Below are 24,509 nucleotides of genomic sequence, written 5' to 3' on the forward strand. Positions count from 1 at the left end.
GGGTGGCCGTATAAACAACTTTAACACTGTTACAAATATGCGCCACACTGTGAACCCACACCAAACAAGAATGACAAACACATTTCGGGAGACCATCCACACCGTAACACAACATAAACACAACAGAACAAATACCCAGAACCCCTTGCAGCACTAACTCTTCCGGGACGTTACAATATACACCCCCCACACCTCAACCCCGCCCACCTCAACCTCCTCATGCTCTTTCAGGGAGAGCATGTCCCAAATTCCAAGCTGCTGTTTTGAGGCATGTTAAAAAAAATAATGCACTTTGTGACTTCAATAATAAATATGGCAGTGCCATGTTGGCATTTTTTTTTTCCATAACTTGAGTTGATTTTTTTTGGAAAACCTTGTTACATTGTTTAATGCTACGGAGCCCTTAAAGGGACATGGGGGAAAAACATTTTATTTTTAATTTTTTTTTTAGACATGTATCTTTTGCGCACGAGAAACTTTTTATAAAGTTATAAAAAAAAAAAAAGTTATAATTTTTTTTTTTTTTTAGACATGTATCTAAAAAGATACATGTCTAAAAATAAAAATAAAAAAATAAAAATGTATATACTATATATATATTTTTTTTTTTATAACTTTATAAAAAGTTTCTCGTGGGCATGATATACATGTCTAAAAAAAAAATAATTAAAAAAAATAAAATAATAATAATTAAAATTAAAATTAAAATTAAAAAAAATTATAAAAATATTAAATTCCCCCATGTCCTTTTAGGGGCTCCGTATAATGCATCCAGCGGGGCATCACAACAAAATTAGGCATAATACTGTGTTCATTCCACGACTGTATATCAAATCAAATCAAATCAACTTTATTTATAGAGCACATTTAAAATTTACCACAGGGGTAGCCAAAGTGCTGTACAATGAGCAGGTTAAAAGATAAAACGAGTACCGAGCAAACACAACACAACACAAACAGAACACGATAAAAAATAAATAATTAAAATAGAATTAATAAAAACATAAAAACATAAAAACAGGATCACAGCAGGTGTATTATGGGGCGCCATTGCAGGATGGATATCACTCAGTGTTAAAAGCCATGGAATAAAAGTATGTTTTTAAGAGAGATTTAAAAATAGGAATATCGGTATCGGTTGATATCGGAATCGGTAATTAAGAGTTGGACAATATCGGAATATCGACAAAAAAGCCATTATCGGACATCACTAATAGAAATATTTACACGCTTGATGTGTTGATCTTGTGTGCGTGAAATTTACCTGGAGGTGGGCGATAACTTTGAATGTGCACAGGCTGTTTTCACACTCCATGCTTTTAAGGGTATCATCTGTAGTAGACAAGAAAGCAGGGAGTCAGTCTTGGATCTTCACGTTTATTTACAATTCAGTATTGCTACTGTAAAGAAGCACATGCATGTTGCTGTGATAGTCTTATTGCAATATTATGTATTGTAATACTCACGTTTCTGTATCACATGCTGGTATTTCAGTGCCTCCACCATCACCTGAGCAGTGACCATCTTCTGTTTTTTGTGCTAATGTAGACAAGCATATTGGTTCAACTCCATAGATGTCATGACTGGTTGACTTGCAGGCATGTTTGTGAATAAACATTTAAGTCTCAGATAATGAATACCGTAAATACTGTAGTTATAGCCTGGGGCGTTAATTTACCGTATTTTTCGGACTATAAGTCGCAGTTTTTTTCATAGTTTATGAAAGTTGCCTAATGTTTTTTTCCTTCTTTATTATGCATTTTCGGCAGGTGCGACTTATACTACGGTGCGACTTATACTCCGAAAAATACGGTACTAAACCACAAAGAGGTTAGTGGTGTTAATTGTAAGTTAGAAATAATGAGAAAGGCTGTTTTTTTGTGAAATTTGAAAACACCTACTTGGGTAATGATTCTGAGTCCATGAGAAAGTGGAAGGGAACATGTAACTGTCCACATTTTCATTTATCAACATGGATATTACACATTGGGATGGGTACATTTCACATTTAAATTGATACAGTAAAAATTGTCAGTACTTGGGAATCGATACCGGTACACTGCAAAAACTGAAATCTAAGTAAGATTAAATACCTCAAATAAGGGTGACATTCGCTTATTTTCTGTCTGATAAGATAATTCTTCTCACTAAGCAAATTTTATGTTAGAGTGTTTTACTTGTTTTAAGGGTTTTGGTCCTAAATGATCTCAGTAAGATATTACAGCTTGTTGCTGAGATTTGATGACCTATATTGAGTAAAACATGCTTGAAACTAGAATATCAACTGTTGCAAAGCTGTGTCATCAACACTCACAAGTATAAAACTACTTTTTTAAAGTAATAATTTCTTATTTCAAGCATGAAAAAAAAAATTCATGATTTTGACAAAATTGTGTCTCATAATTAAAACAGATGACAGCCAAATGGACTTTGCTGTTTTATTTTCAATGAAACAATAGAAAATACGTACTCATATAGTAGTACAGTTGGCACAGTACAGTAAACTGACAGTTAATATTTAAACATTTAACATGTGACATTTCTAACAATATTGAACAGAAATAGTTCATGCACATTCAGGTAAATTATTCAAAATTACAATTTAAAAAAATTTAGCCGGGGGCCAGGCTGTATATATGCGCACTAATTGACTGAAAGAGCACGCACTTGGCGCGATGATGTCATGTTGTCGATGGAAAAATTCATTTTTAGACCATATGATTTGCCTGAGCGGCTAGGAGACCCCGAGAGTAACAAGCGGTTGCCTTGTTGCCTTTCCATTAAGAACAATAAATCAGTTTTTAGTATAAGTTTGCTGGTTTCAAGAAATGTAATGCCGAGCGCATATCATTATGTCAAGATAATGGCACTAGCATTTACTTCATTTAAGAATATTTTTCAACATATTGAGCAAAAAGTTCTCTTTTTTTTTCTACCAAGAAAAGTGCACTTGTTATTAGTGAGAATATACTTATTTTAAGGTATTTTTGGGTTCATTGAGGTTAGCTAATTTGACTTGTTTTGGAAAGTCTTGACAAGCCAAATTTTCTTGTTCTATTGGCAGATAATTTTGCTTAGTTCAAATAAAATACCCCTCATTTTTGAATTTTTTTTTCTTGTTTTTGAACACTGACTTTTTGCAGTGTACTCGACGGTAATAATAAGAAACCCTGGCGGTTATTTGCTTTTCAAGACCACGCACCCAGGGACTATAGTAGACTTGGCGATTTATTGACTAGAATATGTTCGTTGGATTATTTACAGTAGAGACAAAACCTATGACACATCACAAGATACAATATCCCTGTAAAAATAACCCTTTTTTAAAAAAAAAAAGAAAGACTTTAACTCACTTCATCAGAAATGTGGTCTTTGTCCTCTAACTGCAGCATGGCCCAGGATGTAAGACGCTCCATCACACACTCTACCTCTGCAGCCGGCAACCTCCTCAGCGCCACAATGCACTCTTCGCTCTTAAAACAAACAAAAAAAGCAAAACATCACATTGTTATTAGGGGTGTAACGGTACACAAAAATTTCGGTTCGGTACGTACCTCGGTTTAGAGGTCACGGTTCGGTTCATTTTCGGTACAGTAAGAAAACAACAAAATATAAATTTTTTGGTTATTTATTTACCAAATTTGTAAACAATGGCTTTATCCTTTTAACATTGGGAACACTATAATAATTCTGTCCACGTTAATCAACATTAAACTGCCTCAAGTTGTTGCTCAGATTAAATAAAATGACAAAAATGTTCTTCTACATATAAAAAGTGCAACATTTAACAGTTTCAAGTCAACTCATCATGCTTAATTTATTACAGCATTTGGGAAGCCTGTAGTTGATTTTTATTATGTAAATGTTATATTTTTATCAACATGTGATAGCAGGGACCCTGCCATTCAAAACTAGGCTGCTGCAGCACTAATGATTAATGTAACTATAGCTGAAAAAATGGTACAATAGCAATAGGAGAGACTATTCATCCCTGAACACCATGGAGTTCATGTAGGCTTAATATTGCAGTTACATTATTATATCAACTATCAGAGACAGAAACTCTTCATTTAACATAATGTCCTGCTTCAACACAGCTCAATCAACACAGAAAAAGTTAAAGTGAAATAACAGACAGACAGGGCTTTGCTGTCCGTAACACACACACACACACACACACACACACACACACACACACACACCGCAAAATGAGCTAACGTTACGCTAAAAGCGAATTAGCCTTCACCTCAAGCCAGGACTGCGAGCGAGCTGAGCTGCCTCTTATATTTCTAGAAGGTCAACGGGCTCATAGTGCATACTTGCCAACCTTGAGACCTCCGATTTCGGGAGGTGGGGGGAGGGGGTGGGGGTGTGCGTGGTCGGGGTGGGACGGGGGCGTGGTTGGGGGCGTGGCTAAAAGGGGAGGAGTATATTTACAGCTAGAATTCACCAAGTCAAGTATTTCATATATATATATATATATATATATATACCGTATTTTCCGCACTATTAGCCGCACCTAAAAACCACAAATTTACTCAAAAGCTGACAGTGCGGCTTATAACCCGGTGCGCTTTATATATGGATTAATATTAAGATTCATTTTCATAAAGTTTAGGTCTCGCAACTACGGTAAACAGCCGCCATCTTTTTTCCCCGTAGAAGAGGAAGTGCTTCTTCTTCTACGGTAAGCAACCGCCAAGGTAAGCACCCGCCCCCATAGAAGAAGAAGCGCGCGGGTATTACGTTTCATTTCCTTTGTGTGTTTACATCTGTAAAGACCACAAAATGGCTCCTACTAAGCGACACACTGTGGTTCTAGCTTGCCATGCTAATGGCCAGAAACTTCCACCCATGGTGATATTCAAAAGGAAGACCTTGCCAAAAGAGAACTTTCCAGCCGGCGTCATCATAAAAGCTAACTCGAAGGGATGGATGGATGAAGAAAAGATGAGCGAGTGGTTAAGGGAAGTTTACGCGAAGAGGCCGGGTGGCTTTTTTCACGCAGCTCCGTCCATGTTGATATACGACTCCATGCGCGCCCACATCACAGATGGTGTCAAAAAACAAGTGAAGCACACAAATACAACACTCGCCGTCATTCCGGGTGGATTAACCAAAGAACTCCAACCGCTCGATATTGGTGTCAACAAGGCATTTAAAGCATGACTGCGAACGGCGTGGGAACAATGGATGACCGAAGGCGAACACACATTCACTAAGACAGGGAGACAGCGCCGGACGACATACGCCAACATCTGCCAGTGGATCGTAAATGCCTGGGCGGATATTTCGGTCTCAACTGTGGTCCAAGCTTTCCGGAAGGCAGGATTCACGGAACTGCTGGAAAAACAACAGCGACACTGACTCTGATGACTTCGACGAGACGGAGCCGGCCATTTTGGATCCCGTAGTATTCGCCCAACTTTTTAATTCGGACACCGTAGGAGAAGAATTCGAGGGATTTATGAATGAAGAATAACTTCAGAAAGTGAGTGTTATGTTTATTTTGTGTGTTGTGACATTAACGTTCGAGCAACATTAAGTTATTGCTATTGCTCTGCACTATTTTGAATTTTACTATGTTTGTGATTGCACATTTGCACATTACCGTACATTTTGGGAGTGAACAGAGTTGTTAGAACGCTGGTTTTTAATATATTATTAAAGTTTAACTGACCTATCTGACTGTTTTTTTGACATTCCCTGTAGCGCAGTTAGATGCGGCTTATAACACGGGGCGGCTTATAGGTGGACAAAGTTTTGAAATATGCCGTTCATTGAAGGCGCGGCTTATAACACGGGGCGGCTTATGGTGCGGAAAATACGGTATATATATATAAAATAAAATAAATAAAATTTAAAAAAATAAATAAAAAAATAAAAATATATATATATATATATATATTTATTTTATTATATATATATATATATATATAAAATAAATACTTGAATTTCAGTGTTCATTTATTTACACATATACACACACATAACACTCATCTACTCATTGTTGAGTTAAGGGTTGAATTGTCCATCCTTGTTCTATTCTCTGTCACTATTTTTCGAACCATGCTGAACACCCTCTCTGATGATGCATTGCTGTGTGGCACGCACCAAAGTGCTTTCATCAAATGCACTAGATGGCGGTATTGTCCTGTTTAAGAGTGTCACAACATTGCTGTTTACGGCAGACGAACTGCTTTACGGTATACAAAAAAGTGACTGCTGTTGTTGTGTGTTGTTGCCACGCTGGGAGGACGTTAATGAAACTGCCTAACAATAAACCCACATAAGAAACCAAGAACTCGCCCTCCATCATTCTATAGTTATAACGTGATTGGGCAGGTACGCTTTTTTATATTGTGGAGGACCTGAGTCCGCCTGAATTTCGGGAGAAAATTTGTCCCGGGAGGTTTTCGGGAGAGGCGCTGAATTTCGGGAGTCTCCCGGAAAATCCGGGAGGGTTGGCAAGTATGTCATAGTGATGTTACTAGTAGTTGACTGAGAGGTGTTTATTATAATTTGGGGAGATTCCGCAGCCTGATGATTACCTGCTAAATGCTAAGCACTGACTACATGCGCTCTGAATACGCACTGCTGATTGGCTGTTACCGCTCTGTTTGTAACCAATCAGATGGTTGTGTGGGTGGGACAATGCTGGGTGCTGTGTAGAGTACTGACAAGAGACAGAGGCAGAAGGAAGCGGAGGCGGCTACTTAATATGTTCGTGTGGAAACTCGTTCGGTACACCTCCGAACCGAACCAAAACCCCCGTACCGAAACGGTTCAATACAAATACACATACCGTTACACCCCTAATTGTTATACAGCATTTTTCATTTCTTCACAAGTGACACACATACCGTGCCCTGGCCTATCAGCCGGAGGAGATACAAGTAGTGGATCTCCGACGTTGGAAGTCTGTACGCTCGGGCCAAAGTGAGGGCGTCGTCAAGGCACGTCGGAACGTCTTGCTTTAGTATGTATCTAACTAATGTCTGCAAAGACATCCCAGTTTAAAGGCGGAAACAGTATGGTTAATGCATCAGAGATAAATTACAGTAATATTTTACCTTAATTTGACCTATGTTTGAGTGGTTGTAGTTGCGGATGCCATAGCCACGGAGAAGTTTGCGGATTTCCATCAGGCGGTAGTTCTCCTTTAAAAGCTCCTGTCTTTTAGAGCAAAATAACACAAACAAATCATAGAGAAATGACAAATATAAGAGGATGGGACAGTTTCACTTGACTTACTTAGGTCCATCCATCTCCAGGTATTGCTGAACCAGCTTTTCCACCACATTACTCCAGGGGAAGACAGCTTTCTGCATGATCTCTAGCACCGCATCCACCATCAGCTGCAGGGAATCGTCAACAAGGTTGAATATTTCACAAATATTGCAACAAATTTTGCGGTTTCGGCATTCATGCCCCCGCATAATTGCATTTTTTTTTAGCAATAACTTAATAGTAGCTTAATAGAATGTGGTTTGGCGCGGTCTCAAAAGTCAATTCAATATTTTAGAGGAGAAAGATGATGGGGCGCCGTGGCGGGGTTGGGAGAGTGACCGTGCCAGCAACCTGAGGGTTCCTGGTTCGATCCCCACCTTCTACCAACCTAGTCACGTCCGTTGTGTCCTTGAGCAAGACACTTCACCGTTGCTACTGATTGGTCGTGGTAATCGCCTTGCATGGCAGCTCCTGCCATCAGTGTGTGAATGTGTGTGTGAATGGGTGAATGTGGAAATAGTGTCAAAGCGCTTTGAGTACCTTGAAGAGAGAAAAGCGTTATACAAGTATAACCCATTTACCATTTTACAAAATGTTGTAAAACTGCATTTTGCGCAAGTGTATGGTCACTACTGCCTAGTTTCTCTTGTTATATTCTTATTTTACTGTTATATTTTTATCCTCATTGTTGCTTTTTATTTGTATTCTTATGTAATATTGTAAACATTTTCTATTCTGATTCCATTTATACCCCTATTATTTACTTTTTACTTTTTAAATTCGATCTCAATTCTGTACACTGCTGCTGGAATTTTTCCTGAGGGAACTCTCCTGAAGGAATCAATAAAGTACTATCTATCTATCCAAACAGCAGCTTGGAATTTGGGACATGCTCTCCCTGAGAGAGACTAAGAGAGGTTGAGGTGGGCGGGGTTGAGGTGTGGGGGTGGGGGGAAGGGGGGTTATATTGTAGCGTCCTGGAAGAGTTAATACTACAAGGGATTCTGGGTATTTGTTCTGTTGTGTTTATGTTGTGTTACGGTGCGGATGTTCTCCCGAAAAGTGTTTGTCATTCTTGTTTGGTGTGGGTTCACAGTGTGGCGCATATTTGTAACAGTGTTAAAGTTTTTTATACGGCCACCCTCAGTGTGACCTGTATGGCTGTTGACCAAGTATGCCTTGCATCAATTCGTAATGAGTAAAGCCGTAGATATTATGTGACTGGGATGCATGCAAGTAAAGGAAGTGCCTTAAAGGTTTATTGTCTCTCTGTACCTCTCCCTACGTCTGTGTGCACAGCGGCGTTTAAAAACGTCATACATGCACATAATCACGTTTCATCAAACATATATTAACGTTGTTGCCCTAGGGTAAACTGGGTGTAACACATGGCACACTGACAAAGCTTAACCTATTGTGACTATAACAATCTACAAGGTTAATGTAGGTTGCTTCTCTTTCTCCCCCTCCATTTTTCTGCATTCTTTCGTATCTCAAGTTATCATTACGTATATGTATTGTTGCATTTAAACAACTGTATTGTTGATAATAAAGGTAAATTATTGGTATTGTTCATTATCAATAGCGCTATTTCTATTGGTATTTGTATTGATCCATTTGTAGTGTAATAATGCTCATTGTCATTTCTGTATTATTTTTTATTTCTCGCTAACTGCTTATTTGCTATTACTTTTACCATCATATTTGTACATGTCGTATTTGCTGATGTTGCTCTATTGTTGTTGTTGTTGTTTGCTGTTGTTGTTTTTGTCTCTCTGTCTAATCCCCCTCTTGTCCCCACAATTTCCCCCTCTGTCTTCATTTTTTTCTCTTTCTATCCCCTCCTGCACTAAATGATAATATAAATACATTTAATAAAGTCAAATACAAATAAGGCAACAAGAGAAGTATCCTACACTTCTCTTTTGTAAAGTAAATCTGAACAGCCGACATGGGCATCTACATCAACTATATGATTTGCCTGAGAAGCTGGACAGGACACAAAAATAAATAAAAAATAAAAAATAAATAAATAAAAACGTCATACATTTTACTTTTGAAAACCAATACCGATAATAACAAAACCGATACCGATAATTTCCAATATTACATTTTAAAGCATTTATCGGCCGATAATATCGGGCTGCCGATATTATTATATATACATCCCTAACTTTGACGCATATTATTTCTAGGCTTGATGATGATGTGGCAGGCTTGGCCTTGAGTTTGACACATGTGGTTTGGAATATCAAAAATATTAATTTTTTTGTTGTTGCTATTGGCTCCCTTAAAATGTCTTTGGACAAACAATAACAGTTTAAAATGACCTGTCAATGTTGGCCTGTCAATGGGTTCGCCCATTGTTTGTTAGAATCAATCTAGCAGCATAAGTTTCAACTCTTTTACAGTAGGGTTTAATTGCTTATTTTAGTTTATACCAAACCATATTGTTAATTTAACATACTTCTTGCATGTACTTTCTTTTAAGTGCTTCGTTTTACCGTAACTTCATTGTAGAGACTAGGGATGTCCCGATCCGATATTTGGATCGGATCGGCCGCTGATATTTGCCAAAAAATGCGTATCGGCAAGGCATGGGAAAATGCCGATCTAGATCCAGTTTAAAAAAAAACTCCGGTCCGTGTTTTCCAACGCACCGATTTAAATAATACATTCCACTTTTCTGCTGCTCCCTTATTTCCGTTCCGCATTTTCCAGCACACCTTCAACACATCCACAGGTCTGTGGAATCTCACGCAGTTGCTTTTAGCTGCTGGCATTACACGACAGGCTCTTCTCACTCTTTCCTGTGTCTCCCTCTCACAGACAGCAAGCGCACCTTCTTACACACGTCACATACTGTCACGTCATACGTCACATACGTATACGTCCTCCCCGAGCAGAGAAGTAGCAGCATGGCTAACGTTAGCTGTGATGCTAGCGCAGCCGCTAAGGTGCGCGCCTGCTCAAACGTCCTCTGCGCACGGCAAATCTATGCCACGCACAAAATCAAATAAAAAAATAAGCGCATAACAATTTTCGACACACGGACACGACAGAGAAAACCGTTTTCATCATCATTGTTCAAATATTGTAATGTCTGTCGAGACGCTAATCTCCGTTCGGTGCCACACGTCCACACCATCAAAATGCTGAGGCAAAAATTTCCAGATCAACACCGTCTGAAAAAATTAGTGATCTATTTAGTTGTGATTTCCTTCTCTGCATGAAAGTTTAAAAGTAGCATATATTAATGCAGTATGAAGAAGAATGTTTTAATGTAGACATGCAAGCCTTGAAAGAAAATTTTGAAAATCAAGACTACATTTCCTGCAAATGGGTGCATTTCTACCCTATATTTTAACTTTAGATTTATTCTCATATCAAACTCTTTTGGCTGTCTTTTTGACACTTACCGGTACATCCGGCGCCCCCCTCCACACCCTGGATTATAAATAATGTAAATAATTCAATGTGATTATCTTGTGTGATGACTGTATTATGATGATAGTATATATCTGATAGTATATATCTGTATCATGAATCAATTTAAGTGGACCCCGACTTAAACAAGTTGAAAAACTTATTCGGGTGTTACCATTTAGTGGTCAATTGTACGGAATATGTACTTCACTGTGCAACCTACTAATAAAAGTCTCAATCAATCAATCAAAACACATAGAATCATCATACTGCTGTGATTATATGCATCAAGTGTCCATTCAAGGCTAAGGCAAAATATCGAGATATATATCGTGTATCGCAATATGGCCTTAAAATATCGCAATATTAAAAAAAGGCCATATCGCCCAGCCCTAGTTTCAATGATGCCATTTCTGTTTGTCATGTATAATTTTGTCTATTTTGTGTTTCTCCTTGAATAAACAGGTCAGTTTCTTGTTACCAACCATTGTGTATTATTCAAACTCCCCTAATTCAGCTGGCTAGTCGTTATCAAGAGTACTAAAACCCTTTTCAACATGATTCTGACAACTAAGTAGGCTAAATAACTTTAAACTTTAATACATGCTCGGATAGGCCAGTATCGGTATCGGTCAGTATCGGTATCGGATCGGAAGTGCAAAAACAATATCGGTATCGGATCGGAAGTGCAAAAACCTGGATCGGGACATCCCTAGTAGAGACTATCAATAAACAACCTCAAGCTGAACATTTTTTCATCTCTAAATTAAAAGGACTGTTTAAATTTATGCCAAACGTAATACCAACATTCAGGAGAGCAAAATACTTGTTTTAAAACTTGCTTACATCCGTATCAGCCATGCATCCCAGGACAGCCACTGCTTTGGCTTCCCATTCTGTAAAAAGTGTTGTGGTTTGAGAGCTGCAACGTTCTAGTAGATCCTAGTGACAAAAAAATATGGATTAAAATGACTTAGATGATTTCACATCATTGACTTGTACTGGTGATTTTTTCTTTTACCTTTATATACTGTAGGAGTAGCTCATCCAAAGAAATGTGATGCTCCTCAGCATAAGGCAAGATGTTGTTCTTTACGGTGGCTGAGATCAGCTCAGGAGCCGCCACTTTGTCCAGCATTAGGGAAGCCACGCTGCGTATATTTCCCTTGTATGGGTTGAATACATGGTAACAAATTACAAACATTTCCACAGCAGAAAGCACAATACATCTTTCTAAAAAAAAATACTTAGTTCCAAAAAGGCCAGGCTAATCAGAGAATTAAGGCAATGTGGTTTACAACTAGGCCTGTTAGACAATTAGTCTATTGTTAAGAAATCAGGTCAAATGGAGGTGCAGTACCGTATTTTTCGGACTATAAGTCGCCGTTTTTTTCATAGTTTGGCCGGGGGTGCGACTTATACTCAGGGGCGACTTATGTGTGAAATTATTAACACATTAGCGTAAAATATCAAATAATATTATTTATCTCATTCACGTAAGAGACTACACGTATAAGATTTCATGGGATTTAGCGATTAGGAGTGACAGATTGTTTGGTAAACGTATAGCATGTTCTATATGTTATGGTTATTTGAATGACTCTTACCATAATATGTTACGTTAACATACCAGTTGGTTATTTATGCCTCATATAACGTACACTTATTCAGCCTGTTGTTCACTATTCGTTATTTATTTTAAATTGCCTTTCAAATGTCTATTCTTGGTGTTGGCTTTTATCAAATAAATTTCCCCAAAAAATGCGACTTATACTCCAGTGCGACTTATATATGTTTTTTCCCTTCTTTATTATGCATTTTCGGCCGGTGCGGCTTATACTCCGGAGCGACTTATACTCCAAAAAATACGGTATTTAGTCTCAACTAATGTGTTGTGTGTTCCACAACAACATGAGGTCAGCTAAAGCAGTTGTTTTCTAATTGTTGGGCCGCGAGTGCCCCCTGGAGTACCGCCAATAAATATCTTTCTCAGCTGTGGTCTGTATGGGCCGTAGCGCTACTCAGTTGTAATACACTATTCCACCACTTGTGGCAGTAATGAAAAAAATCAAACAAACAGAAGAAGTCTGGAGCTAAAGTCATAGAGAAGTTACTTAAGCGCAAACTTGTGACTTAAGCAGTGAAGCTGTATTTTCATTTGTGTTGACAGTTTATTTAAACATATTTATTTAATCCATCCATCCATCCATTTTCTACCGCTTATTCCCTTTGGGGTCGCGGGGGCGCTGGAGCCTATCTCAGCTACAATCGGGCGGAAGGCGGGGTACACCCTGGACAAGTCGCCACCTCATCGCAGGGCCAACACAGATAAACAGACAACATTCACACTCACATCCACACGCTAGGGCCAATTTAGTGTTGCCAATCAACTTATCCCCAGGTGCATGTCTTTGCATATTTATTTAAATGTAAGTTTATTTATTGTAGTAAAACAAATGTATATACATTACTTTTTCATCAGTTATTTATAGGGATGTTCGATAATATCAGACTGCCGATATTATCGGCCGATAAATGCTTTAAAATGTAATATCGGAAATTATCGGTATCGGTTTCAAAAAGCAAAATGTATGACTTTTTAAAACGCCGCTGTGTACACGGATGTAGGAAGAAGTAGAAAGCGCCAATAAACCTTAAAGGCACTGCCTTTGCGTGCCGGTCCAGTCACATAATATCTACGGCTTTTGACACACTCACAAGTGAATGCAAGGCATACTTAGTCAACAGCCACACAGGTCACACTGAGGGTGGCCGTATACACAACTTTAACACTGTTACAAATATGCGCCACACTGTGAACCCACACCAAACAAGAATGACAAACACATTTCGTGAGAACATCCGCACCGTAACACAACATAAACACAACAGAACAAATACCCAGAACCCCTTGCAGCACTAACTCTTCCGGGACGATACAATATACACCCCCCGCTACCACTACCCCCCGCACCCCTACCTCAACCCCGCCCACCTCAACCTCCTCATGCTCTCTCAGGGAGAGCATGTCCTAAATTCCAAGCTGATGTTTTGAGGCATGTTAAAAAAAATAATGCACTTTGTGACTTCAATAATAAATATGGTAGTGCCATTTTGGCATTTTTTTCCATAACTTGAGTTAATTTATTTTGGAAAACCTTGTTACATTGTTTAATGCATCCAGCGGGGCATCACAACAAAATTAGGCATAACAATGTGTTAATTCCACGACTGTATATATCGGTATCGATTGATATCGGAATGTTGGACAATATCGGATATCGGCAAAAAAGCCATTATTGGACATCTCTAGGATATACATTTATTTTTCATCAGTTATTTATTTATTTACCATGAATTAATCAACGTGGACCCCGACTTAAACAAGTTGAAAAACGTATTCGGGTGTTGCCATTTAGTGGTGAATTGTACGGAATATGTACTGTACTGTGCAATCTACTAATACAAGTTTCAATCAATCAATGAATCTATTTGGTTAGTACTTATTGTCCTAATTAGCCTGACCTAGGCCTAAGGTTTACTGCATGTGTTTAATGAATAATCTTTGCGATAACACATGGTTCCGTATCATTTGACAAGGTTGTCAACTGTAAGTAGTTTTGATTTCAATTGTATTCAATCATTTTATCTAGAGTAAGATTATTAATTGAGGGTTAATATTTAAGTGGGCCCGGGCCATTCTGTAGTGTAAAAAAGGGGTCAAAAAAGTTAAAAATGGTTAAGAACTCCTGAGCTAAGGTACGTTTCATTTCATTTTAATTTATTTATTTATTTCAGGCAATGACATAAAAAATAAAAATAAAAAGTACAAAGTTGACAACACATAATATAAATTAATATAGTGCAAAAGGTAATGTATAGTATGTAATGCATGATTGTCCAGTTTTGCCTGAAAGGGAGTGGGAAGAAGATAACTTAATCCCACCCCCAGTTCTCCATTCAGTGATTATTCCCATGAGTTTTACTGTTACTTTGTTTAAGGATAATAATTGCCGTTGAGCCAATATAAAAAAAAAAAACATACCTTCTCAAAGACTGAAATTGAAAGCCTGCAGTTATATTTCTTGTGCAGGTCAAGCAACTGACGCAAGTTTGACACCAGAGTCCTGAGGTTTTTCACCTCTTCTGCACCTTCATTGGCATCCTTTGAGAAAGCACGAGACACACCAAATAGATCACATTTTGCTCTTGCGTAAAGACTGCTGTACCTAAATTTAACAAAAATAAAACATTAAACAACAATTTACAGATTTCATCCATGACCATAAAGATGGCAGTCCGAGCTGTGCCAGGTCCAGTCCGTTCTGGGGCCAAGCGCCCTGGAAAAAACAAAATATAGCACTATAAACATCCCTCAAGCGCAGAAAGATATTTACATCACTAATTGTTCCTCTACCTTTTCTGTCAACTCCAGATTGCGTGCTTTCTGCTCTATCCATCTGGCCAGGATTTTCTGTAGCAGGCAAGGGCAGGTTGAATGTTTGTTTACATACTGATTGTGTTTTTGAGCACGAGAAAGGACCCCCACCTGTCCTGCTGGCAGCACTCTTCTCACAAAAGGCAAAAACACCGACCGAAACCAAGGGCAAAGATCTTGGGACGGTAGTTCCTCTGGAATGGCGCTGAGGACGGCCTGCAGGCTGCTCTCATTGAACGAACCTGCAATCTGGCCCTTTAAAAAAACAAAAACATTAACAATACACCATTGACACCTGTGGAGGATGCATATATGTTTAAGAGTTCTTTCTTTTTACATAGCCATGTTTAGAGTATCTAGTACTTTTCCTTTGTATATTCGACTAGTTTCTCCTGTGTTCAGAGGTCTGTTTTGTGTTTTAACCTTGGAATGTGAAAACCTCCCCCCTGGTTCCTTATCAGTGTTGCGAGGGGGAGATAGTTAAAGTTAAAGTTAAAGTCCCAATGATTGTCACACACACACTAGGTGTGGTGAAATTTGTCCTCTGCATTTGACCCATCCCCTTGTTCACCCCCTGGGAGGTGAGGGGAGCAGTGGGCAGCAGCTGTGCCGCGCCCGGGAATCATTTTTGGTGATTTAACCCCCAATTCCAACCCTTGATGCTGAGTGCCAAGCAGGGAGGTAATGGGTCCCATTTTTATAGTCTTTGGTATGACTCGGCCGGGGTTTGAACTCACAACCTACCGATCTCAGGGCGGACACTCTAACCACAAGGCCACTGAGTAGGTAGATGGGGGTTTTCTTTGTGTGCAAAGGAGTTGGCTTTTCCGTTGGAATGCCAGATCAACTAGAGTAGCTGATATGAATGTATTGGTTAAACTGATCTCCTGAAAATTTCAGTAAAACTTGAAAATATTCCAATTTTGTCTTGATGGTCCTTCTTACTCAGCATATATGTCATCGAAAGAACTTGGGATTGACCAGTAACTTAGATTCCCTGGGAGGAAGAGCTGGTCGACGCAACACCCCTCACAGACATTTTGGAGTGACTGCAAGTATGTTACTTTACAACTTACTTTTACAAATGATACGTTTTTGGTTACCTATAGCAAGGAAATCGTTCACATTAGTAAGGGTTCGTCTTTTTCTTTATATGAATGTACTGTATGTTTTTTTTATTTAATGTAAATGCTCCAATTAACTATTTAGTGAAAACATTCTGCCATATTTGCAGAGTGTGTTGTCTACAAAAACGAGCAATCATTAGTCTTGGGTAAAACAACAGCTGTGGCTGTAGGCAACATCCTAATGTAGTTTTTGTATTAACGCTACAAGAAGGTAGTAGTAGTTTGAATCCGTGTATTATTCGTTCATTCATTCATTTTTTAATATAAAACCAAAACTAAAAAAAACAAATGTCAAGTCGTTTTTCCAAGACTCAAAACAAAAAAAACGAATAACTAATCGCTTTTCAAATGTCTTATTTTGTGCACATTCTGAAAATGGACAAAACAAATAACCGGTATAATATAATTCACTGCACTTCACTTCTTGATACCTCATATCGCAGCCAAAGGAACTGTGCACCCCTCAAGTCTCCATCTCTTAGGTGGGTCAAAATGTCTCCAAGCACATCTGTGCAGTTCAGGAATTCTATCCAGGCGATGCCGCTGCGTATAAGAGAAAAAAAACAGTCCAACAATCGCATCAAATATATTAAAATTGCTAACACTCAGCAAATAGAGTAAAGACCTTACTTGAATGCTTCCTGTCCGTAAAGGCTGCAGAACATTCCCAGTTTGGCCAAAGCCTCCTGGATCTGCAAGGACGAGTACTGGGTCGCAGCGTAGTTGAGCATCTTCTCCGCGGTCTCAAAGGTGGGCCACGGAGCCGTGAGGCAATATTCCACCACGTAGTGCTCATCCTAGACCCCATGCAAAAAGATCATTGAAAGACTCCACAAAATAATTTTTCCGTGAGCGTTTTCTTTTGTAACGATGCTTACTGCTATCTTCTTCAAGTTGATCTCAGCCTCCTCCACCAGCTCCGACCACACGTCCTGTCCGTAGCCGCCTACCGACGCCGAGGCCAGCTGCTCCAGCACAAAGTCCAGCTTCACCTTGTAGACAAGCTGAGCAAAAAACAGAAAAACAAACCACGCTTGGTTAATAATAAAATGGTGTAAATGCTCTAATTAACATCTCAAATAAATGATTTCTATTAAACTCTCGGTCAAAAATCATTTCCATGAATGGCTTTGGCTGTGAGCAACCTCAGAATGTAGATGTGTTATTTTTTTTTAATCCACAAGATACATACTTGCCAACCCTCCCGGATTTTCCGGGAGACTCCCGAAATTCAGCGCCTCTCCCGAAAACCTGACGGGACAAATTTTCTCCCAAAAATCTCCCGAAATTCAGGCTTACCGGTACTCAGGTCCATGAGGACCTGAGTCCGCTAACCCACAACATAAACAGCATACCTGCCCAATAACGTTATAACTGTAGAATGATGGAGGGCGAGTTCTTGGTTTCTTATGTGGGTTTATTGTTAGGCAGTTTCATTAACGTCCTCCCAGCGCGGCAACAACACACAACAACAGCAGTCACGTTTTTGTATACCGTAAAGCAGTTCGTCTGCCGTAAACAGCAATGTTGTGACACTCTTAAACAGGACAATACTGCCATCTAGTGCATTTGATGAAAGCACTTTTGTGCGTGCCACACAGAATGCATCATCAGAGGTGTTCAGCATGGTTCGAAAAATAGTGACAGAGAATAGAACAAGGATGGACAATTCAATCCTTAACTCAACAATGAGTAGATGAGTGTTATGTGTGTGTATATGTGTAAATAAATGAACACTGAAATTCAAGTATTTATTTTATATATATATATATAATAAAATACATATATATATATACGTATATATATATATATATATATATATATACGTATATATATATATATCTTAATAAGGTTATCCAAAAAATAGTGCTCGATACCGTAGTAGAGCGCAATATATGTATGTGTGGGAAAAAAAATCACAAGACTATTTCATCTCTACAGGCCTGTTTCATGAGGGGGGGTTCAATCATCAGGAGGAATCTCCTGATGATTGACGGAACCCCCCCTCATGAAACAGGCCTGTAGAGATGAAATAGTCTTGTGATTTTTTTTCCCACACATACATATATATATATATATATAGCTAGAATTCACTGAACGTCAAGTATTTCTTATATATATATATATATATATATATATAATCTATGAAATACTTGACTTGGTGAATTCTAGCTGTAAATATACTCCTCCCCTTTTAGCCACGCCCCCAACCACGCCCCCGTCCCACCCCGACCACGCCCACCCCCCTCCCCCCACCTCCCGAAATCGGAGGTCTCAAGGTTGGCAAGTATGACAAGATGGCGGCAGCAGCATGTAAAGTATATTTCAGAAAAATTAATGTGCCTTTAAAACGTCGCTACTCTGCGTGTTACACTTGCCATAATATTGTTTACAATCAACAGTTTGCTTCTAACTAGAGATGTCCGATAATGGCTTTTTTGCCGATATCCCGATAGTGTCCAACTCTTAATTACCGATTCCGATATCAACTGATACCGATATATACAGTCGTGGAATTAACACATTATTATGCCTAATTTTGTTGTGATGCCCCGCTGGATGCATTAAACAATGTAACAAGGTTTTTCAAAATCAAATCAACTCAAGTTATGGAAAAAAATGCCAACATGGCACTGCCATATTTATTATTGAATTCACAAAGTGCATTCTTTTTTTTAACATGCCTCAAAACAGCAGCTTGGAATTTTGGGACATGCTCTCCCTGAGAGAGCATGAGGAGGTTGAGGTGGGCGGGGTTGGGGTTGGGGGGGCGGGGTTGAGGTGGGGGGGTAGGGGTTAGGGGGGGTGTATATTGTAGCGTCCCGGAAGAGTTAGTGCTGCAAAGGGTTCTGGGTATTTGTTCTGTTGTGTTTATGTTGTGTTACGGTGCGGATGTTCTGCGGAAATGTGTTTGTCATTCTTGTTTGGTGTGGGTTCACAGTGTGGCGCATATTTGTAACAGTGTTAAACTTGTTTATACGGCCACCCTCAGTGTGACCTGTATGGCATTCATTTGTGTGTGTGAAAAGCCGTAGGTATTATGTGTCTGGGCCGGCACGCAAAGGCAGTGCCTTTAAGGCACACCCCCAATATTGTTGTCTGGGTGGAAGTCGGGAGAAATTCGGGAGAATGGTTGCCCCGGGAGATTTTCGGGAAGGGGCACTGATATTCGGGAGTCTCCCGAAAAAAAAGTACTGCTCTGTACTTCTCCCTACATCCGTGTACCACTCCGTACAGCGGTGTTTTAAAAAGTCATACATTTTACTTTTTGAAACTGATACCGATAATTTCCGATATTACATTTTAAAGCATTTATCGGCCGATAATATCGGCAGTCCGAAATTATCGGACATCTCTAGCGATGACACATGGTTCCATATCATTTGACAAGGTTAATTTCCGATATTACATTTTAAAGCATTTATCGGCTGATAATATCGGCAGTCCGATATTATCGGACATCTCTACTTCTAACCGATATTACAACATTAGTTCTGTTGCTGCAATGTTGGGCGATAAACTAGTGCATAAATGACAATGTAGTGAAAGAAAGTCATGTTTTCCCTTTCACTTTCTTAAGCCCGCAAAATCATTATTAAAGTAAAAGAAAATTAAAGTTGTTATTTATGATGTTTTCCCATTCAGGGAATAAGCATCTCTCCAATTATTATAGTTTTAGATAAATAAACGCTCTGGCTATCATTTGAGGCTTTAAACAGTGGTACCTTAGTAAAAAGTTTGGGTGTCTGAATAAGATTGATTAGATTTGTAATATATCTTATGGGAAAAATTGCTTTGGTTTTCGATTACAATTTGGTCTGTCAGACCTTTTGGAAAATATAACCAACAAGTATATAACAGACCTTTACAACACACTGATGACTGTGAACCTATTTTACACTCAATGATCCATAGGACGAGGAACACAAACATACTTCTAAATCCAGCTCGAAGGCAATGGCAAACCTTTCGGCCTCTTCAAATTTGTGTTTGTGTAGAAGTCGACTGAGCCTGAGAAAAAGTCACAATCACATTAATGACAACAAAAAACATCAGTTTAAATATACAGCATGGAGTCAGTATGACCAACCTGCTCTCAGGTAAAGCCTCAGTCAGGCATCGGACGACGACAGACGATACACACTCCTCCTGACTGAATTGGAGAACAAGTTATTAGGTTTACCTTTTAGTTACTGACTGAATACAGTAACAGAAAAAAAACAACACACCTTTCTGAGACTGTACAAATCCCCTCTGCGAAATAAATGGTGTCCTGCAATTAAAGGCATTGCTAATTACAATGTGAAGACATTTAATGTGCCGCAACACAAATAATTTACAAACCGCGTTTCCATATGAGTTGGAAAATTGTGTTAGATGTAAATATAAACGTAATACAATGATTTGCAAATCATTTTCAACCCATATTCAGTTGAATATGCTACAAAGACAACATATTTGATGTTCAAACTGATAAACATTTTTTTTTTTTGCAAATAATCATTAACTTTAGAATTTGATGACAGCAACACGTGACAAAGAAGTTGGGAAAGGTGGCAATAAATACTGATAAAGTTGAGGAATGCTCATCAAACACTTATTTGGAACATCCCACAGGTGAACAGGCAAATTGGGAACAGGTGGGTGCCATGATTGGGTATAAAAGTAGATTCCATGAAATGCTCAGTCATTCCCAAACAAGGATGGGGCGAGGGTCACCACTTTGTCAACAAATGTGTGAGCAAATTGTTGAACAGTTTAAGAAAAACCTTTCTCAACCAGCTATTGCAAGGAATTTAGGGATTTCACCATCTACGCTCCGTAATATCATCAAAGGGTTCAGAGAATCTGGAGAAATCACTGCATGTAAGCAGCTAAGCCCGTGACCTTCGATCCCTCAGGCTGTACTGCATCAACAAGCGACATCAGTGTGTAAAGGATATCACCACATGGGCTCAGGAACACTTCAGAAACCCACTGTCAGTAACTACAGTTGGTCGCTACATCTGTAAGTGCAAGTAAAAACTCTCCTATGCAAGGCGAAAACCGTTTATCAACAACACCCAGAAACGCCGTCGGCTTCGCTGGGCCTGAGCTCATCGAAGATGGACTGATACAAAGTGGAAAAGTGTTCTGTGGTCTGACGAGTCCACATTTCAAATTGTTTTTGGAAACTGTGGACGTCGTGCCAAAGAGGAAAAGAACCATCCGGATTGTTATAGGCGCAAAGTTGAAAAGCCAGCATCTGTGATGGTATGGGGGTGTATTAGTGCCCAAGACATGGGTAACTTACACATCTGTGAAGGCGCCATCAATGCTCAAAGGTACATACAGGTTTTGGAGCAACATATGTTGCCATCCAAGCAACGTTACCATGGACGCCCCTGCTTATTTCAGCAAGACAATGCCAAGCCACATGTTACATCAACGTGGCTTCATAGTAAAAGAGTGCTGGTACTAGACTGGCCTGCATGTAGTCCAGACCTGTCTCCCATTGAAAATGTGTGGCGCATTATGAAACCTAAAATACCACAACGGAGACCCCCGGACTGTTGAACAACTTAAGCTGTACATCAAGCAAGAATGGGAAAGAATTCCACCTGAGAAGCTTAAAAAATGTGTCTCCTCAGTTCCCAAGCGTTTACTGAGTGTTGTTAAAAGGAAAGGTGATGTAACACAGTGGTGAACATGCCCTTTCCCAACTACTTTGGCACGTGTTGCAGCCATGAAATTCTAAGTTAATTATTATTCGCAAAAAAAAAAAAAAAAAGTTTATGAGTTTGAACATCAAATATGTTGTCTTTGTAGTGCATTCAATTGAATATGGGTTGAAAATGATTTGCAAATCATTGTATTCCATTTATATTTACATCCAACACAATTTCCCAACTCATATGGAAACAGGGTTTGTACAGTGGAAGTCTATGAATGTTCTCATTCATCCAGGTCATTGTAATCCCCGAGGATTCATCCATCCATCCATCCATTTTCTACCGCCTGTCCCTTTCGGGGTCGCGGGGGGTGCTGGAGCCTATCTCAGCTGCATTCGGGCGGAAGGCGGGGTACACCCTGGACAAGTCGCCACCTCATAACAGGGCCGACACAGATAGACAGACAACATTCATTGTTCCATTGTACCTGCTGCAAACTGCTCACCATGTTTATTTTAGCGTGGACCAGGCAGGAGACTGAGAAGACATCCAGGCGGTAGCAAACTGTCATCAAAGGCAAACATCGAATCAGTAGCGAATTGTTCTGGAAAAAAGAACATATTTATAGATTAAGTTGTTTTTCTCGCCGAGCTACAGTACAGTGCTTTGCTACCTGACTCTTTTCTTGCTTCTCCAACGTAATCATCTTCACGCTGTCCTCCACTTGACTGCAAAAAACAGCAACAATGAGTGAACATGATCATAATAATTAGGGCTGCAGCTACATTGCAAAAAGTCAGTGTTCAAAAACAAGAAAAAAAAATACAAAAATGAGGGGTATTTTATTTGAACTAAGCAAAATTATCTGCCAATAGAACAAGAAAATTTGGCTTGTCAAGACCTTCCAAAACAAGTAAAATTAGCTAACCTCAATGAACCCAAAAATACCTTAAAATAAGTATATTCTCACTAATAACAAGTGCACTTTTCTTGGTAGAAAAAAAGAGACCTTTTTGCTCAATATGTTGAAAAATATTCTTAAATTAAGTAAATGCTAGTGCCATTATTTTGACATCATGATTAGTTTTTTTTATGCTTGAAGTAAGAAATGATTACTTTAAAAAAGTAGTTTTATACTTGTGAGTGTTGATGACACAGCTTTGCAACAGTTGATATTCTAGTTTCAAGCATGTTTTTCTCAATATAGGTCATCAAATCTCAGCAACAAGCTGTAATATCTTACTGAGATCATTTAGGACCAAAACACTTAAAACAAGTAAAACACTCTAACATAAAATCTGCTTAGTGAGAAGAATTATCTTTTCAGACAGAAAATAAGCAAAAATCACCCTTATTTGAGATATTTAATCTTACTTAGATTTCAGTTTTTGCAGTGTATCGATTACTTAGGTATTTAAGCACCGTATTTTTCGGAGTATAAGTCGCACCGGAGCATAAGTCGCATCTGCCGAAAATGCATTATAAAGAAGGAAAAAAACATCTATAAGTCAAACTATGAAAAAAACTGCGACTTATAGTCCGAAAAATACGGTAATCAATCGATTAGTTTGTTCAATTAATCAGGTAATCTGATAAAACACTTATAGCCTCAATGTGTATTTTAGGTGAAATACCTGTAGTTGGAATGCAAAGATTTTTCTACTTACCATAACCTTTATTAACTGTTATTTACTTTTTTATAACCTTGTTTTACCTTCATTTACCTTTTATTTAATTTACATTATTTTACCTGATTTTACCTTGTATTTAACTTGTTTTACCTTCTTATACCTTTTATTCACCTTCTTTCACCTTGTGTTTGCCTTCATTTTAAATAGCTAATAAACCTGTATCCAACTTACAGTTCTTAAGAATAAATAAAAACTGTTTTGTAACCAAGTTAATGACTTTTTAAATATAAATACCATTTTAAAAAGACATCAGTCTAGTTTTAGGTGGAATCTCAGTGTTGGTCCTGCTGGAACGCCACTTTTGATAGAATAGAAAATCACATTTTATTAAATTAACTTAAACACCTTGTCGGCCTTTCTGGTGCTGTTTTTAACTGGTTCCGCTCTTATCCTACAGACAGATGTTTTTATGTAAGTATGGATGCAAGTTCCTCCGAAATTAATGAAATAAGGTGTGGGGTTCCCCAAGGCTCAATTTAAGGTCCCATTCTTTTTAATCTTTTTATGCTGCCTCTTGGTAACGTGACACAGGACCAATAGATACTCTTTTTAACTGCATTTTCGACATCAAGTCATGGATAGCACAGGTTTTGGTTATTGGTCCTGGATGCCAGAGGTAGGTACTTTTACCAAAATTACAACATTTTAAACCAACACAATACATAAAAAAACTGTGTGTGATTAAAACTCCGAGCTGACATTTATCCCGTATATCAAAAATATTTGAAAAATTGTTTTTTTTTCATCTTAAGAACATAGCCAGAGTCCACCCGTTTTTCAACACGGAAAATGCTAATGCATGCTTTTATTTCCAGTCATTTAGACTAATGTAATGCCCTTTTATCTGGTCTTTCCAAAAAGAATATTAGAACTCTACAATTATAACAAAACGAAGCTTCACGAGAGCACATTACACCAGTTTTAAAATCACTGCATTGGCTCCCTG

The 24,509-nt window shown here is 38.6% G+C and overlaps 1 protein-coding gene across 2 annotated transcripts in view; it reads right to left on the reverse strand.

Moving 5' to 3' along the window:
* kntc1 (kinetochore associated 1) overlaps nt 1-24,509 on the reverse strand; it is a 124,268-nt gene that overhangs the window by 84,434 nt on the left and 15,325 nt on the right. For both annotated transcript variants that reach the window (XM_061932964.1, XM_061932956.1), the window contains exons 11-30: nt 22,546-22,600; nt 22,378-22,476; nt 20,451-20,494; nt 20,312-20,374; nt 20,157-20,232; nt 17,100-17,225; nt 16,852-17,018; nt 16,653-16,764; nt 15,206-15,349; nt 15,074-15,130; nt 14,925-14,996; nt 14,702-14,821; nt 11,678-11,821; nt 11,503-11,598; nt 7,255-7,358; nt 7,074-7,176; nt 6,864-6,998; nt 3,354-3,473; nt 1,467-1,539; nt 1,265-1,332 (exon numbers count right to left, since the gene is read on the reverse strand). In XM_061932964.1, the coding sequence (XP_061788948.1) occupies nt 1,265-1,332; nt 1,467-1,539; nt 3,354-3,473; nt 6,864-6,998; nt 7,074-7,176; nt 7,255-7,358; nt 11,503-11,598; nt 11,678-11,821; nt 14,702-14,821; nt 14,925-14,996; nt 15,074-15,130; nt 15,206-15,349; nt 16,653-16,764; nt 16,852-17,018; nt 17,100-17,225; nt 20,157-20,232; nt 20,312-20,374; nt 20,451-20,494; nt 22,378-22,476; nt 22,546-22,600 (1,978 nt within the window). The remainder of the gene's footprint in view (nt 1-1,264; nt 1,333-1,466; nt 1,540-3,353; nt 3,474-6,863; nt 6,999-7,073; nt 7,177-7,254; nt 7,359-11,502; nt 11,599-11,677; nt 11,822-14,701; nt 14,822-14,924; nt 14,997-15,073; nt 15,131-15,205; nt 15,350-16,652; nt 16,765-16,851; nt 17,019-17,099; nt 17,226-20,156; nt 20,233-20,311; nt 20,375-20,450; nt 20,495-22,377; nt 22,477-22,545; nt 22,601-24,509) is intronic.

The sequence above is a fragment of the Nerophis lumbriciformis genome, linkage group LG03 (genome assembly GCF_033978685.3).
Source record: "Nerophis lumbriciformis linkage group LG03, RoL_Nlum_v2.1, whole genome shotgun sequence".
NCBI lineage: Eukaryota > Metazoa > Chordata > Actinopteri > Syngnathiformes > Syngnathidae > Nerophis > Nerophis lumbriciformis.